We start from the raw sequence: 13433 nt of genomic DNA, 5'->3' as shown, positions 1-13433 counted from the left end.
CTTATTCCTCTATTACGAAAAAACCTATGAGATATCAAGTATTTATAAGAGAAAGAATATTTCATATATTTGAGGTTATGTTCTTAAGAAATTAATGGAGGTTAGAGTGATGAAATGATAAAGAAAGAGTTTATCTAGTACATCAATCTCCCAAGTTTTTGTTACGATAGTTGGTAGAATCATGTAGTTTTTGAATAAGTACGATCCTGGGGGGAATAGTGGGAATACAGCGCAAGCGCTTTTTGGGCGCTTTCGCGTATCGCACGGGGCACCAAGTGTTCTCAACGATGCTTTTCGCACAAGGCACTTCGCCAATTTTTCTCTCTTAAAGTCCTGGGACTTTCACGTCATTTTAATCAACGCTAGAAGTCTGCAAAAGCAAAAGCTACAAAATTTTGTCCTTCTGAATATACGGACTTATGAAGCGCGAGTTAACCTAACCCCAAAAGAGTGAATTCATATTCTATTAAAAAATTGCAAAGCATTACAGTTGATACTATTAAAATCTTTTTTGCCATAGTCGCGCTACATCCCAAATCTGCGATTCTTCCATTCACTGAGCATATCCATAACTTCATATATGTTTTCCTGAGAATGATGGACTGATTGAAGATATTGAAGTTCGTAGAGTCGTAGTAAACTAGTAACTTATTATTATCGCAGTCGCCAGTGTTCGTGATAGAGAGAAACGTGTCGTGTTATTTTAGACTATTTGCTGGCAAAATTCTATACCGCTTAGTCACATTTGACAATATCGTTACAAATTATACACGAAAAACATTTTATTTAATATAAGAAAATCTATTACTGTATAGAGCAAAAGTTAAGAAAAATTATGAGTGATTGTTTCCAATTGCTTTTTGATGGAATAGAATCAAAAATTGATAAATAACGCTTTAGACACTGTAGTGATATTTTAGTTATTTGTAAATAAAGTTAAAGACAAAGAATTTTTTGGTCCCATGTCGATGCAAGTAGAAATTGAACAGGTTGCATTGCTTTGGAAGCCCTTGCGTTGCTTATTATTGAAATGATACCAGAACAAAAGTTTATGAGCAGGTGAAAGAGGTGCCAAAAATGGCACAATTATTACAGCTACATACTCTTGCAACTTTGCGAGAATTGATGAACGCATGCGTCAAAAAATAAGTGAGCAAGTATCCGCTTAACACCGTGGCTTAACGCAATCATTATACATAAAAACAAACAAAATATTAGTACCAAGTTACATTTCATTTTAATTCTTTTATAAATAGTGCTTGTATATTTCATGTTTAATGTGTTTTTCAATTTTATAACGATTAATTTTCCTTGCGTATTTAGCATTATGTAAGAACAATTTTATTGATTTTTTAAATATTTTATGATACACTCATCATATTAGTCCGTTATTAAGAAAATTGGCTAATCATTTGTTTTTAGCTAATTTCCAACTGCAAATTAGGATACTTTAGGAAGTTCTTTGTTTATAAAACTAATAAAAATTGAATTGATATTTGTTGTTTTATCAATTTGTCTGACAGTAGATTAAATGACTAAATCGAGCTTTGTGTATTTCATTTGTCATTTATTGAAATAGACGACGCTGGAAATATTTTAAGATACGTATAAAGTTAAACTATGTAACTTGAACTTATTTGACGAGCAGTCGATAATCTATGGCTCAGCGAGCCTTAAACACTTGGCATATGTCCAATATGTAATAGGGAAAATATGAACAGTGACTACCTTGTCACCATATGTTTAATCACACACACACACACATCTTTGTAGTTTCATTCTTTAAATAAAATTTATTGTAAAACTTGGACTTATCATTGAAAATCTTGTAGAACGGAATGATAAATTGTCCGCGTAAACGTACATGTAAGAAGCCGCTCATGTAAAGGTAACATCGATTACCTCTTTTTTCACACAATGAACAGTTAAAAATGTTTCTACAAATTTCGTAAGGCTGAAAATGTTGAATTTCTATGTATATTAAATAGTATAAGTGCTGGAAGAAGAGGTGAATTGAGAAACTGCTGTAAACGAAAATACGAATTTCGTTGTTTAAAAGTTATGAAGGCAAATTTAATTAATTTACTCATACTTTCTAATTAGTACATATTCACTATGTAAAAGTATAAAATGTAAAATATGTTATATGGTAATTGTATAGGAAAGTACAATCTTACTTTGCTTCAATTTGAAGCTTAAAAAATTTACAGTTAGAAACTGTTAACTCCTGATATAGAATTATACCATGAAATATTAAAACTGTGTAATTAAAAGCTCTACTTCATTTGCCAAATTTATAAATAATATATAAATACTCCTCTCTTTCTAAAAATTTCTGTAAAATACATTAAATTAAATATAATGTTTGTTCATTTACATAAATTAATTTGTAGTGGGAGAAAAAGGGGGCACTTGATAATAATTTTTTATGGTATCTCAATTTCAGTCAATTCGATAAAAACCAATAATTTACATATTCTTGTTTGATTTGCTATGACTTTCCTCTCTTGAACCTCTGCCTAGCTTGAGCTTTACTATATTTAGGATGTCTTTCTTTCTCAGTACTTTTCTCAGGATCTGCATTATTTGATTCCTCTTTGTTCTCATCATAAAGATCTACAGGTGGTTCTAACAAAGATTTTCTCTGGCATTTTACAAAATAGCGGAAACCTTTTGCAATGCCAAATCCTATCATAGCCACTGACATTGTCATCAATGCCATTAAGAGTGGATGCTAAAACATTTCTTAAAACGTTTAGTTATCTTAAAACTGAAAATTACTAAGTCTGAGATCTTACCGTTAAAGTAGGTTTACTTGCAAATACATAGTCCGAAATTACTACTATGACCCCAAGAATAATGCCAACGCCTGCTCCCAGCCAAGGGATTTGTTGATCGGCTGGCAAAAGTATAATAAAAATAATATAGTTTCCTTTGCATTCTTGCTAAATAGATAATATATACCTCTTTCATCCTTAAGAAGAGATCTGGAAGCCCTATGCATAGCTTGCAATATGCTAGGATCATTTGGTTGCAAAGACAGTGCTTTATTATAAGACTGAAGGGCTTCTTGAAAGTGAAAAGTCTGTGCTTCAACTTCTGCTTTCCTGAAATAACCCTAAAAAGCATTTTGTCATTATGGAGATAGTTATATGTACAATATTATACAAATGCTAACCTTTGTCCAATCTGGTTTCAATTGTATGGTCATTAAAGCATCCATCATAGCCAAATGAAATTGTTGCATTTTTAAAAATACAAATGATCTATTACTGTACAAAGAAAAATTTTGTGGATCGAGCTTAATGGCATGAGTATAATGAAACATGGCTTCTTCATATTTCTCTTCTCTGACACAAGTGTTTCCTTGCTCTTTCAGGTTCTGAATCTATTAAAAATTGTAATATTGGTGTTAAATTAGTGGAGTAAAGTAAAAACACTGTTTAGACTTTAGGTTAGATAAAAAAATTGTACTGAGTAGCTCTTACTTCGGTTTCCCGTGTACTTGTCATATTTCCAATGGGTTTTCTGGATGAAGGAAGTTGTGTTACATTTAATAAAATGAAGCAAAAATTACATAACTATTTTACTGTCTAAACTACCTAGAGGTTTAAAAAACCTCGGGACTCTACCTCTACCTGACTCAAATACCTCAAATATATCAAATCAACAAAGCAAAAAGCAGACGATACGTAAAAGGTACATTCGACCGGCAAGTATGTACATTACTGTGTGCGCAGAAACGAAATTGGTTAGTTTGCGCACAGTGCCCATATATTTACGAAATATTATTTTTAACAATAATATTAAAGTATTTTTTCAAAGAGCGTGTCTATTAAAAATAATCCAATAAAGTATTTTTCTAATTGCTTTTAACAAACATTAACCAAACGATGAATTATGATACAAAAAGAGAGCTTATATAAATCTAAAAGAAAAGAAAAACGATTTACTTGATATTTCGTCATCATTTTAATGATATTCTCCATTTCATACAAATTAAGTAGAGGGAGTTATAATACAAACTTAAAATATATACATCAATATCTCGTGAAACTTGTCAAATAGCTATGCAACCCATTCGTTATCCATAGTCTATAAAACTCCTTCCGCATCAATTTTAGTTTCTCAGCTCTTCTCCTTTAAATCCACTTGGCGTATTGCGCAACGAAATTGGCAAGTCTTTCAAATAAATATACTCTGAATTATAGCCGACGCAGCGACTGATTTAATATCTTTTTTCCCGTTGGATAGGAGTATCTCGGAGCGGAGAATCTCGCAAAACTTGCTTGTGCGTTTTATCGAGCAAGAGGATGGCCCGTAACCGGAAGTGAAAAACTACGGTAACACCAGATGTAACGCGCGTACATGCTTTTCAGGCAGGAGAAAGACTTTGCTGATTCGCGGACAGTTTCGAAAATCATTGAAGATTTACGAAAGGACAGAGAGAAAGATTCATCGAGTTTTATTGCCCAAATGGGACGGAAATCATGGATGATTCCGGAAGTCTTCCTGCTAAAACCTTTTAATCGCGAGCTTCCTTGCCGAGGCACACTCCCACTATACCTTATAATGACAAACGATAACAAGAACAAACAATTTATGAGAATCGATTGAAGGGTAAAAAGACTACATCATAAATACTGCCGAGGACAACAATGAAAAAAGTGACAGTTAATAAATATATAACAAAAGTCGTTCAGCCAAAGGAAAAATTTTAACAGAGAGCATAGCTCAGAGTCTCTTTTAAGATAAATTTCAGTCTGTGCGACCAAGTTTCGTAATGCTTCCTAATTGTCAATAAAAATAAAAGAAAATAAGACGAGAGAAAGTATAAATGGGTCAAGCAGAATCTTGAGAATTATTGCTGAACGCGTTTGGTTTATCGATAAGCTACGCTCGAGACACGAGAGTCTTGTGAGCGTAGTAAGAATAACGCAAAGAATAGCTCGACAGGGAAGCCCTTGCAGGTTCTGCAAAAAAGCAGGAGGCCATGCTGGACGTAAAAGACGGAAGGCAAGTACACGAAGATTCTCCGTTAGTTCGGCAAGCCCCGAAAATACGCGTATAGTGTGTTTATGCACAACCCATATTAATATTTTTATTCGTTACTGTAAATGTAAGAAGTGTAAAACTTTTTATCTACGCTTAAAATACATTTTATACATACTCCTCTCTCTTACACGCACTTTACTCATAAACATCATCATCCTCCTAATCATCGTTACAATATTCTTCGTCATCTTTATCATTGTAATAATCGTAATCATTGTCATCAGCATTGTCGTCAACGACTCGTCGTGGTCGTATTTGTATAATTGTCGGCTTTCTATATCTTTCTCCCTTTTTTCCTGGCTTTCCCCGCTAGACGTACCTTTGCGTGTGTAACATGCACAATACTCGAATAAAACAGAAGCACGCATTGAGGCGGAAGCTCGCGTGAAACATAATCGGTCTCAAGGAAGATAATTTCAAATAACAAATTCGCCTCGCTAGCGCGGCGGCATCTTAAGCACGATTCGTGGATATTCGCGAGAATTATTCTTTACATGGTAGATGGGGGGGGGGGGGGGGGGGGGAAGAGCGCGCCTGATGTTTTCCGCCATTACTACACTATCCTCCTCTTCTCGCCGAGGCACGCTTCCCGAACAAATAATCTCGCCTCGCGAGCCAGCCTGCGCTGTGTAACAAACGCTTTAAAGGAAACACTTTAATTAAGAGAAATTATTAACAATAAATCACGCATATGTTGTTACAATAAAATATATATGTAAATATATATTAACCTTCATATTATGACGCATTTATCTTAATCGAAAGCTTAGAGCCCTACACCGTGGTATTACACACTTTTTTTTTTAATAATATTTGTAATAATAATATGATATAATATAGAGCATAATAATAATTATTATAAGAATAATGATAGAGAAGAAGAGACGTCTCGGTGTGTGCGTGCGTGCGTGCGTGCGTGTGTGTGTGTGTGTGTGTGTCGTTTAAGCGCATGAAGAGTTGTTTAACGCCGAAAGCATGCACTACGCATTTAAACATTTGGCTTCACTGGCATTACTTTGGCCTTAAATGAGTCTCGGTAACGTTCGGTACAATCGACTAAAGCGACGCGATTACAAATTAATTACACAATTACAACAAAACAAGAATTAGAGCTGGAATCACTCGCTTTTAAACAGGCCGTGTGCTTCGTCTCTAAACCTAAACCCGAAGAACAATATAATAATAGGAAGGCTAATATAAAGAAACAACGAGAGATCGGGCAGCCGTAAACCGGAAGTCCCAAGAAAAGCCCTGACTTCTGAGTCTGTCTTCCGGCTCACCTGCTCTCCCTCAAGAAACGAGAGAAATGGACGGTGTATAACCGGAAGTTCTATCGAATCCGAATTCGAGAACAGTTTTCTCGACTTATTTTCTCATCGTTCATTCCCTCGCGGTATCGGTCTTCCAGCACGCGCGCGGGCGCGCTCTCCCTCTCGTGCAAGCCCGTTCCGACGCGAGAGTAACGCCGAGCAGCTGGGGAATATCTGGGAGAAAACTGCGAATTCACTGCTTACAACTTCCGGTTCTTTCTGTCCTAGATCTCCCTGGAATATCGATGATCTTCCACGCGATCGCACAACATCCACCCGCGTATACAATCTCGCTAACAATAAAATTCATCGTTCTCTAAAATCCTTATTTTTCGCTTTCTATATTTTAATTAGTGAATATAGGTAATAATTGCAAATATAACTATATAATGAATATACGAGCCTTTGTCAGGGGGAGCAATGCAGTCGTCATCGATAAAAGAGTCACGGAGGGATGGAAGGGTTTTTGTTATGAGTGGGGGAAGGATTTGGACATAGGGATGGGGGGATACATTATACACGATATGCCTACACAATTTCGAGTTGAAAACCCTGCGAAGTAACGAAAAAAAGGCTGAGCAGCGTACTTCATCACTGTTTCCTGGCAACGATTCTCAAGGACCCTGAAACGGGGCCACGTGGTTTAAGGCCTTAAATTAGCGCCTCTTAAGTCACCATCGATCGCCCTGTCAACCGAGTATACGCGAGGCTCTTTCTTAAAAATTAAACAAAAGACAAGATCGCGATCTTTGCCTCGGATTTCATTCATCATTCAGTTTCGTAGCTGCGGCCACCTTTGCGCGAGCTTGGCCAAACCTGCACTCTCTTTCTCTTACACACTTTTGATATGAGTTCCAGCCATGGCCTTACACATTCCTCATTAGTCTATTTATCTCAACTTTCGATCATTCGCTTTGCTACTCTAATATATATTATACTCCATTGGGCCGAAATGTGAACTTGCTTCGCTGCATGACTGACCATTAATGCAAATCGCACGCTCTACTACAATTATACGGAGTAAAACTCTTCGCATCCAATTTACAAGGATAATCAATGGTACATTTTCTCTCTCTCTCTCTCTTTCGTTATAAAGACCTCACCGCTCTCAAGCTGCTCATTCAGTTACGCGGAATGAATGTGTAAATTTATCAGCTAAAGTTGCACTTGGTCTTCTTCCATTCGACCCAGACTGGGTCTAAATCGCGTCTACCTATAGCGTCTTTAATTTTGACTCGGCTTTAAAGTCGTCGTCGTCGTCGTCGTCGTCGTCTCTCTCTCTCTCTCTCTCACTCTCACTCTCTCACACACATGATTAAAAATTGCTCGCGTCAAACATAAAAAGAAAAAAGCACGGATATAATAAGAAATATAGCGGTAAACGCAGAGTTAGCCAGGCTGAATTCGCATGGCAGAGGCTATTGTTGATCATTGTATCTGCGTGAATTGCACACGCAAGTATGTAGTTTCTAGCATCACAGTCAAAAAGTATAGTATTACAGGATAACGGGCAGATTATGTTCCGTTCGCTCCGCTTCTCTGTCGCTATTAATCGCCTCCGCGAATATTGAAAAACAAAAAAAGATATTAATAGTAATATTAACAATTCTCAAGCACGCGTGCTAGCTTTTCTCCCATCTTTAACATCTTCGCCGTTCACTTTCCTGCTTCATTCTTTCCCAGCCAATTAAAAAATATAACTAATTAGGATCGGCAATCTCATCGAGGCATCTTTAACGATAAAAAAGCTCTAATTACTGTTACTAATCAAATTCAGCATTATTAATTCAATTACGAAACGTCCGATAGGCCGAATCCCTCTTGGGCAATACTAGTGTATCCAGAGTGAGAATGCGCTACTAAGTTGAGCATCGTTTTTCTTTTTTTTTTTTCATTTTCATTCTTGTTTTTTCCTTTTTTTTTTACAGAAATTTCGCTAGCTACCATACAATAGCACGGTATCGAGGAATGATCAAATACAGAGATAAATGCTTCGTTAACGTGGCAGAATGACAAGAGAGGAAAATCAATGGCGAAGGATTATAAAGTTGTATCGAATTTCTGTTAGCATTCCAATTTAACGCACCGAGTCCTTTTATAGTATAAATACGGTTTATAAATACAGAAACTTGTGAAGTACAATGCTCTTCTCGTACAATCCCTACACCCATTAATTAACTACTTAATGCACTTCATTCGTATGGATTAATATGCGCCGCGCTGAGTGTTTAAAATAGCTTTCCCTCGCGTATAAATGGAAGCTGACCGGAAATATCGATTGGAATCCAACAATCACATTAATATCGCTTGAAATTTCTCGAGAGCTTTCTATCAGTTTCACTAAGCCCAACTACTTATTTTACTCACGATCAATTTCTTTGAGTTTAACTCTCTGAGATACATACGTCGCTTAACTATAATCGAAAATGTCAAATTCCATGTGTACAATCGGTTGTTCGGTTTTCGAGGAAAATCATTAATGACTCGTGGCAATTTGTCTACGACTACTAAGTTTGATTATAGTATGTTATAATGTAGTAAAGAGTGAGATAACTGGAGCTTACTAATTACTTTCCTCGAGCAACTGAAACGTTAGGACGTGACCTAAATGGTACGGGTAGACTGACATAATTCGGAAGTTTGCTCAATAAAATATCGAAAGACTACAGTCTAAAAAGTTCTCCTCTCGCTCCAAAAGATGGGGATCTTTTGGGTAGAGAATTTTTCTGAGATAAGTGACATAGAGAATTACAACGACGAGTAGCTACCAAATTGTGCTTATTTTACCAACTACGTGTTTATATTTCTTTGCGGTTGCTTTAATCCTTTATTCTCCCTTTCCTACAATTGGCACTTTAACTTTTCTTTTCTGCTTTCCGAGGACAAGAGAGCAAGAGAGATGAATATAGTAATATGCTACATAATATATCAAATTTGTTAAAAGTCTTCTACAATGGAATTATTTCATTTTTCAAATTGAGATTAGAACGGGCAGTATTTAGCATTTCTATATTTAGATACAAAGACGCTCTTGATACGTTTCTTCTAACATCAACCCATAATTTCTAATATAAATAATTCTATCTTCTTCTTCTTAATTCTTTTCTTCTTTAATTGCGATCATTCAATACTTTGATTGTTACATTCTGCATACTTTTTATGAATTGTTTGTTTTTGCTACACTTATCCAACCTTTCTAGAAGCGATTATTTTCCTCAAAAGTGTTTGGTTTTGATTTTCGCCTTAATAACGAAGGGGTTAAATAAATAAAAGCATTTTGAGAAAAGAGTTGTACTGCGACGTTGCGAAACAATGAAAGAAAATAGAATATCATAGCAGAAAATCTCACTACGTTATAAGACTGTCTCCAGCGGTGTTTATTTCAGTATATTTGGTAAGATTAATTTTCTTATAAGTCTAAAATTTTGATTTTTACCGAGTCATCTTTTCGACCGCTCTTTTGATTTGATTTTTTTTCTTTCTTTCTCTCTTTTTCTTTTTTTTTTTTTATAGGTTTACTTAAGGCTTTGATTCTGTATTGTTACGAGTGAGAACTTATTGCCAAATTCTTTCTGTTTTATTGATACACAAGGAAGAGCACAGGTTGCATCGATTTCTCTTTCATTCATAGCTTAATTGTTTTGGAGTTCCCTCTATTAATATAAAACCAAACCTTATTAAACCAGTATAATTTTAATATGTTTATTACACTTCATTCAACATTGTACCATTTCTCTTTTTTCATTTACGATATGTCGTAAAGAAATCGTACAATTGTTATTCTTCTAAAATTAAAGATATTAATACATTTTCCGGGATTTTCGACTAACATTCTTAAATTAAAGGTTGCATTATTTACACACATAAAATGCATAGGGGTAAAAATTCGATAAAACGATTAAATCCTTAATTGCCAGTGCCAAAGATCTTTGTGTCTGCACTTGGCCAACTCTTTGACCCCGGCAGTTAAGGGATTACAAACGAGCACTTATATACATTCAAACTAAAAGAATTTAGAAAGTCACAAGTTTTCGGCATTATTCTGTAACAAGAGAAACATTTGAAATATTTCTGGCTTCTCGTGCCTTTACGACCAGTTCGATAGGTAAAAATATTTAATAAAAAAAAAAACTCAACTACTTGAACTAAGAGGAATACGGAGATAATTTACGATATCCCTCACAGGGAACTAAAAGAGGAACTATTTTTCAAGGAATATCGAAAGGTACTTATTAGAATTGATAAAGTACCACACCGATAACAGTTCCTGTTTACAAGACATTAAAAACACTCCCGTGTTAGGATCAATAGTCTTAGTGGAGATTAAACCGACAAAATAAATAAAAAATAAGATCACAAATACATTCGTTAAAACAATGCAAAGTTTTATAAGCAATCGTAGTAGTACCTTAGGCCGGGTTTCATTGTAAAATTTCGAAATATTGCAAGACTTTCGAAAAGCTTATTAATAGAAACATAAAGGACGGTTTAATGTGGTATTTCAAAGTTTAAAACTCACTTAAACATTGGCTCTAATATTCTAATACGTACTAAATAACAAGAATTCAAAGTTACTCGTCGGTGCTAAGAATTTTGTAATATTGCAAACATACAAATATCAATTTTCACATTTGGCTTACTGACTTTCGCGTTACATGCCAGCTATAATATTGTGCGTAGAATTCTTTTGGACGTATATCACATTCAAGGCTTTCCACTATATAATTTAGAATTTACTGCAATTAATTCAGCAATGGTTGAGTGATATCTCGATTATGGCTGTGCATTTACGATTTCTCGTCGAAACCAAAACGAGTACTTGGCACTTTCTTCCACAAGAAGATTCTCCAATAAGAGTAAATAGATCGATAAACCTATGTGATTACAATTTATCTATTGATTTAATTAATTTAATAAATTTTATAAATTTACAAATTTCAACACGTAGCAGCGCGTGCCTGCTGCATTCAATTGTCAGAACAATAATATAATAATATTAATAATGGTTATAAAATTAATATAGCTACTCTAGTAATATACACATTGATGATGTTTTGTGAACAACAAGCTATAATGATGAAATTGCTGATGACACTTGAAAATGTTGTCGACGTTGGTTAATAATTGTTTATAAATATTATTTTGAAATTGTATTTGCTTTTTTTTCTTTTTTTTCAATGCTTTTATCTTTACATCATGCAAAGTTATTATGTTTCGAAAAGTATAAGTAAAAACTAGCTACTAAAATATATTATATCAATCAATGATATTTCTCAATCAATAAATTAAAACACTATCCATAATAAAAACTTTGAATGAGCGGTTGGAAAACAATATTTTGAGAACGCTCTAATGTAGTTAGATAGTAAAAATGCTCAATCGTACAAAGAATTGTCAATTTTTCCTTCACCTTAACAGAGTTGACGCACTTCTATCAAGACTTAAATTAGCACTTTGTTTCCACGAGATGCGCGATGATCAATCAAAGTATTTGACTATCGCAACGCGTAGCGAGCTTGGCCAAAATTATTTAAAAATGATTGGTTATCTGTGCATTTATCTCTCTTAAAGTAAAACCGCCAAATGCAATAAAGACACGACAAATTTATAATATACAATGTGATAAGCAGCGAAATTCTGCTATCTGAAGTTGATAAATTTAAGCGTACAAGTACTTTGCAACTATAAAATTCTACATTTATACATTGGTATAATTATGTGTATATATATATATATATATATATATATATATGATATTCGAAATGGTAATAAGTTGGCATTGCCTGATCGCTACATTAATTCCATTCAGAAGACGGGAGTCTAAAATTGATTAAAAAAGTATTCTCTCTCTTTCTCTACTCTTGCCAGGGATACTCGGATGAAACGTACGTGAGCAACCTAGTTTTCTCGCCAAAGTCTGCGCGCTCTCTTCCTCGCTTCCCTTCAACGGAAAGAGGAAAAATGCTCTAATGCTCCCCGTGTGACGTGTGGCACGTGATAAAAACCCTCGCTAAACCACTTTTGGACCCTCTCGTGCGCTTTGCTTACCATGAAACTACAGACTCTTCATCTGGACGACACATTTGGTAATTAACTTTGAACAGAGCCAATCTCTTTCCCAGTGCAGTCCGTAACAAATTCTCCAAGAGCACTTTGGAAGTCGCAGAATCGCATGCAAGGACTTTGATTCGTGCCTCGAAATCTTCATTTTCTAATCACGATCGTCGATAACAGTCTTCAATAATGTTCTACATCTTCAACAAGCATTCAACATTTGAGCTAAACGATCGTAAAATGGCCCTGAAGCTTCTCCCTCACTGCAAACAATACACGCAATCTTGTAGATTTTCCAATCTTAGTCTCTCTCAACTTGCTTAAGAAGCTCATTTGTGGGGAGCGAGGATTCTCTCTCTCTCTCTCTCTCTCTCTCTCTCTCTCTCTCTCTCTCTCTTTCTAAAATTCTTAGCGATTGTCAATATGACGAGGAGCGCTATCAGCTATTGGTACCGGCTCGCGGGTTCTGACTATTTTTCTGACGATTGAATCATTCCGGGAACCATGCGGCGTACCATGTATAAGATCAGCCTTGGAGCTTGCCGAGGAAGCGCAAGCTCTTTATGAGCATCTCGGTTAAAACGTGGAAGAGAGGGGGGAAAAAAGGCGGCCTTTTCAGTTTGTGTCAGTTGTTGCTATTGATGGCCATGCCAATGTTATGCTTCGCGTCGTAATCTACGACCAAACGTTTTATATGACCCAATTTAGCGTGCAAAAATTGAAACCGGGACTTATTCTTCTGATGCAGCGGATCGTTTTTCGTCTTGATATATTCCGCTAAAATTAGTTGCTTTATTGCCTGCAAACGAAAGAGACGAAGGCTTTAGTACCACACAAACTGTCTCACTCTACTGATCATTATACAAGTACGTACATATAGTAAGTATAGGAGAGGAGCTTTTGCACAAAATTGAATTACACTGTGCCGTGGACAAACCGCTCCAGACCAATTGGATCAATGATCGGCCGAGCAGAATGAACCAGTTTGCATATTTTCTTTTCCAATACCATACT

At 35.5% G+C, this 13433-nt stretch overlaps 2 protein-coding genes across 3 annotated transcripts in view; both read right to left on the bottom strand.

The window, feature by feature from the left end:
* Positions 1-1546: 1546 nt before the first annotated feature.
* LOC136783089 (uncharacterized) lies at positions 1547-3704 on the bottom strand. The gene is made up of 5 exons (XM_066742942.1): positions 3489-3704; positions 3179-3388; positions 2965-3118; positions 2799-2899; positions 1547-2734 (listed from the first exon to the last, which is right to left on the bottom strand). Exons 1-5 carry the CDS (start codon positions 3510-3512, stop codon positions 2492-2494), a joined length of 732 nt encoding a protein of 243 aa, XP_066599039.1. The 5' UTR covers positions 3513-3704; the 3' UTR covers positions 1547-2491.
* A 309-nt stretch (positions 3705-4013) lies between these two features.
* The window catches only part of Su(Tpl) (Suppressor of Triplolethal), a 50013-nt gene continuing 40593 nt past the window's right edge, over positions 4014-13433 (bottom strand). For both annotated transcript variants that reach the window (XM_066743191.1, XM_066743190.1), the window contains exon 11: positions 4014-13218. In XM_066743191.1, the coding sequence (XP_066599288.1) occupies positions 13045-13218 (174 nt within the window). In that variant the 3' untranslated portion in view covers positions 4014-13044. The remainder of the gene's footprint in view (positions 13219-13433) is intronic.

This window comes from Prorops nasuta, unplaced genomic scaffold (assembly GCF_024137725.1).
Source record: "Prorops nasuta isolate Cenicafe-Biocafe unplaced genomic scaffold, Cenicafe_Pnas_1.2 PNAS00032, whole genome shotgun sequence".
NCBI classification, from domain to species: Eukaryota; Metazoa; Arthropoda; class Insecta; order Hymenoptera; family Bethylidae; genus Prorops; species Prorops nasuta.
The sequence above is the reverse complement of the archived record's forward strand: the minus strand, read 5'-3'. Positions and strand labels throughout refer to the sequence as shown.

Coding starts and splice junctions, on each gene's coding strand:
- LOC136783089 (XM_066742942.1), bottom strand. CDS start 3,512: ATGACAAGTACACGGGAAACCGAA. Junction 3,389..3,488: donor CAAGTACACGGGAAACCGAA/GTAAGAGCTACT, acceptor AATTTTTAATAG/ATTCAGAACCTGAAAGAGCA. Junction 3,119..3,178: donor TGAAACCAGATTGGACAAAG/GTTAGCATTTGT, acceptor AATGCTTTTTAG/GGTTATTTCAGGAAAGCAGA.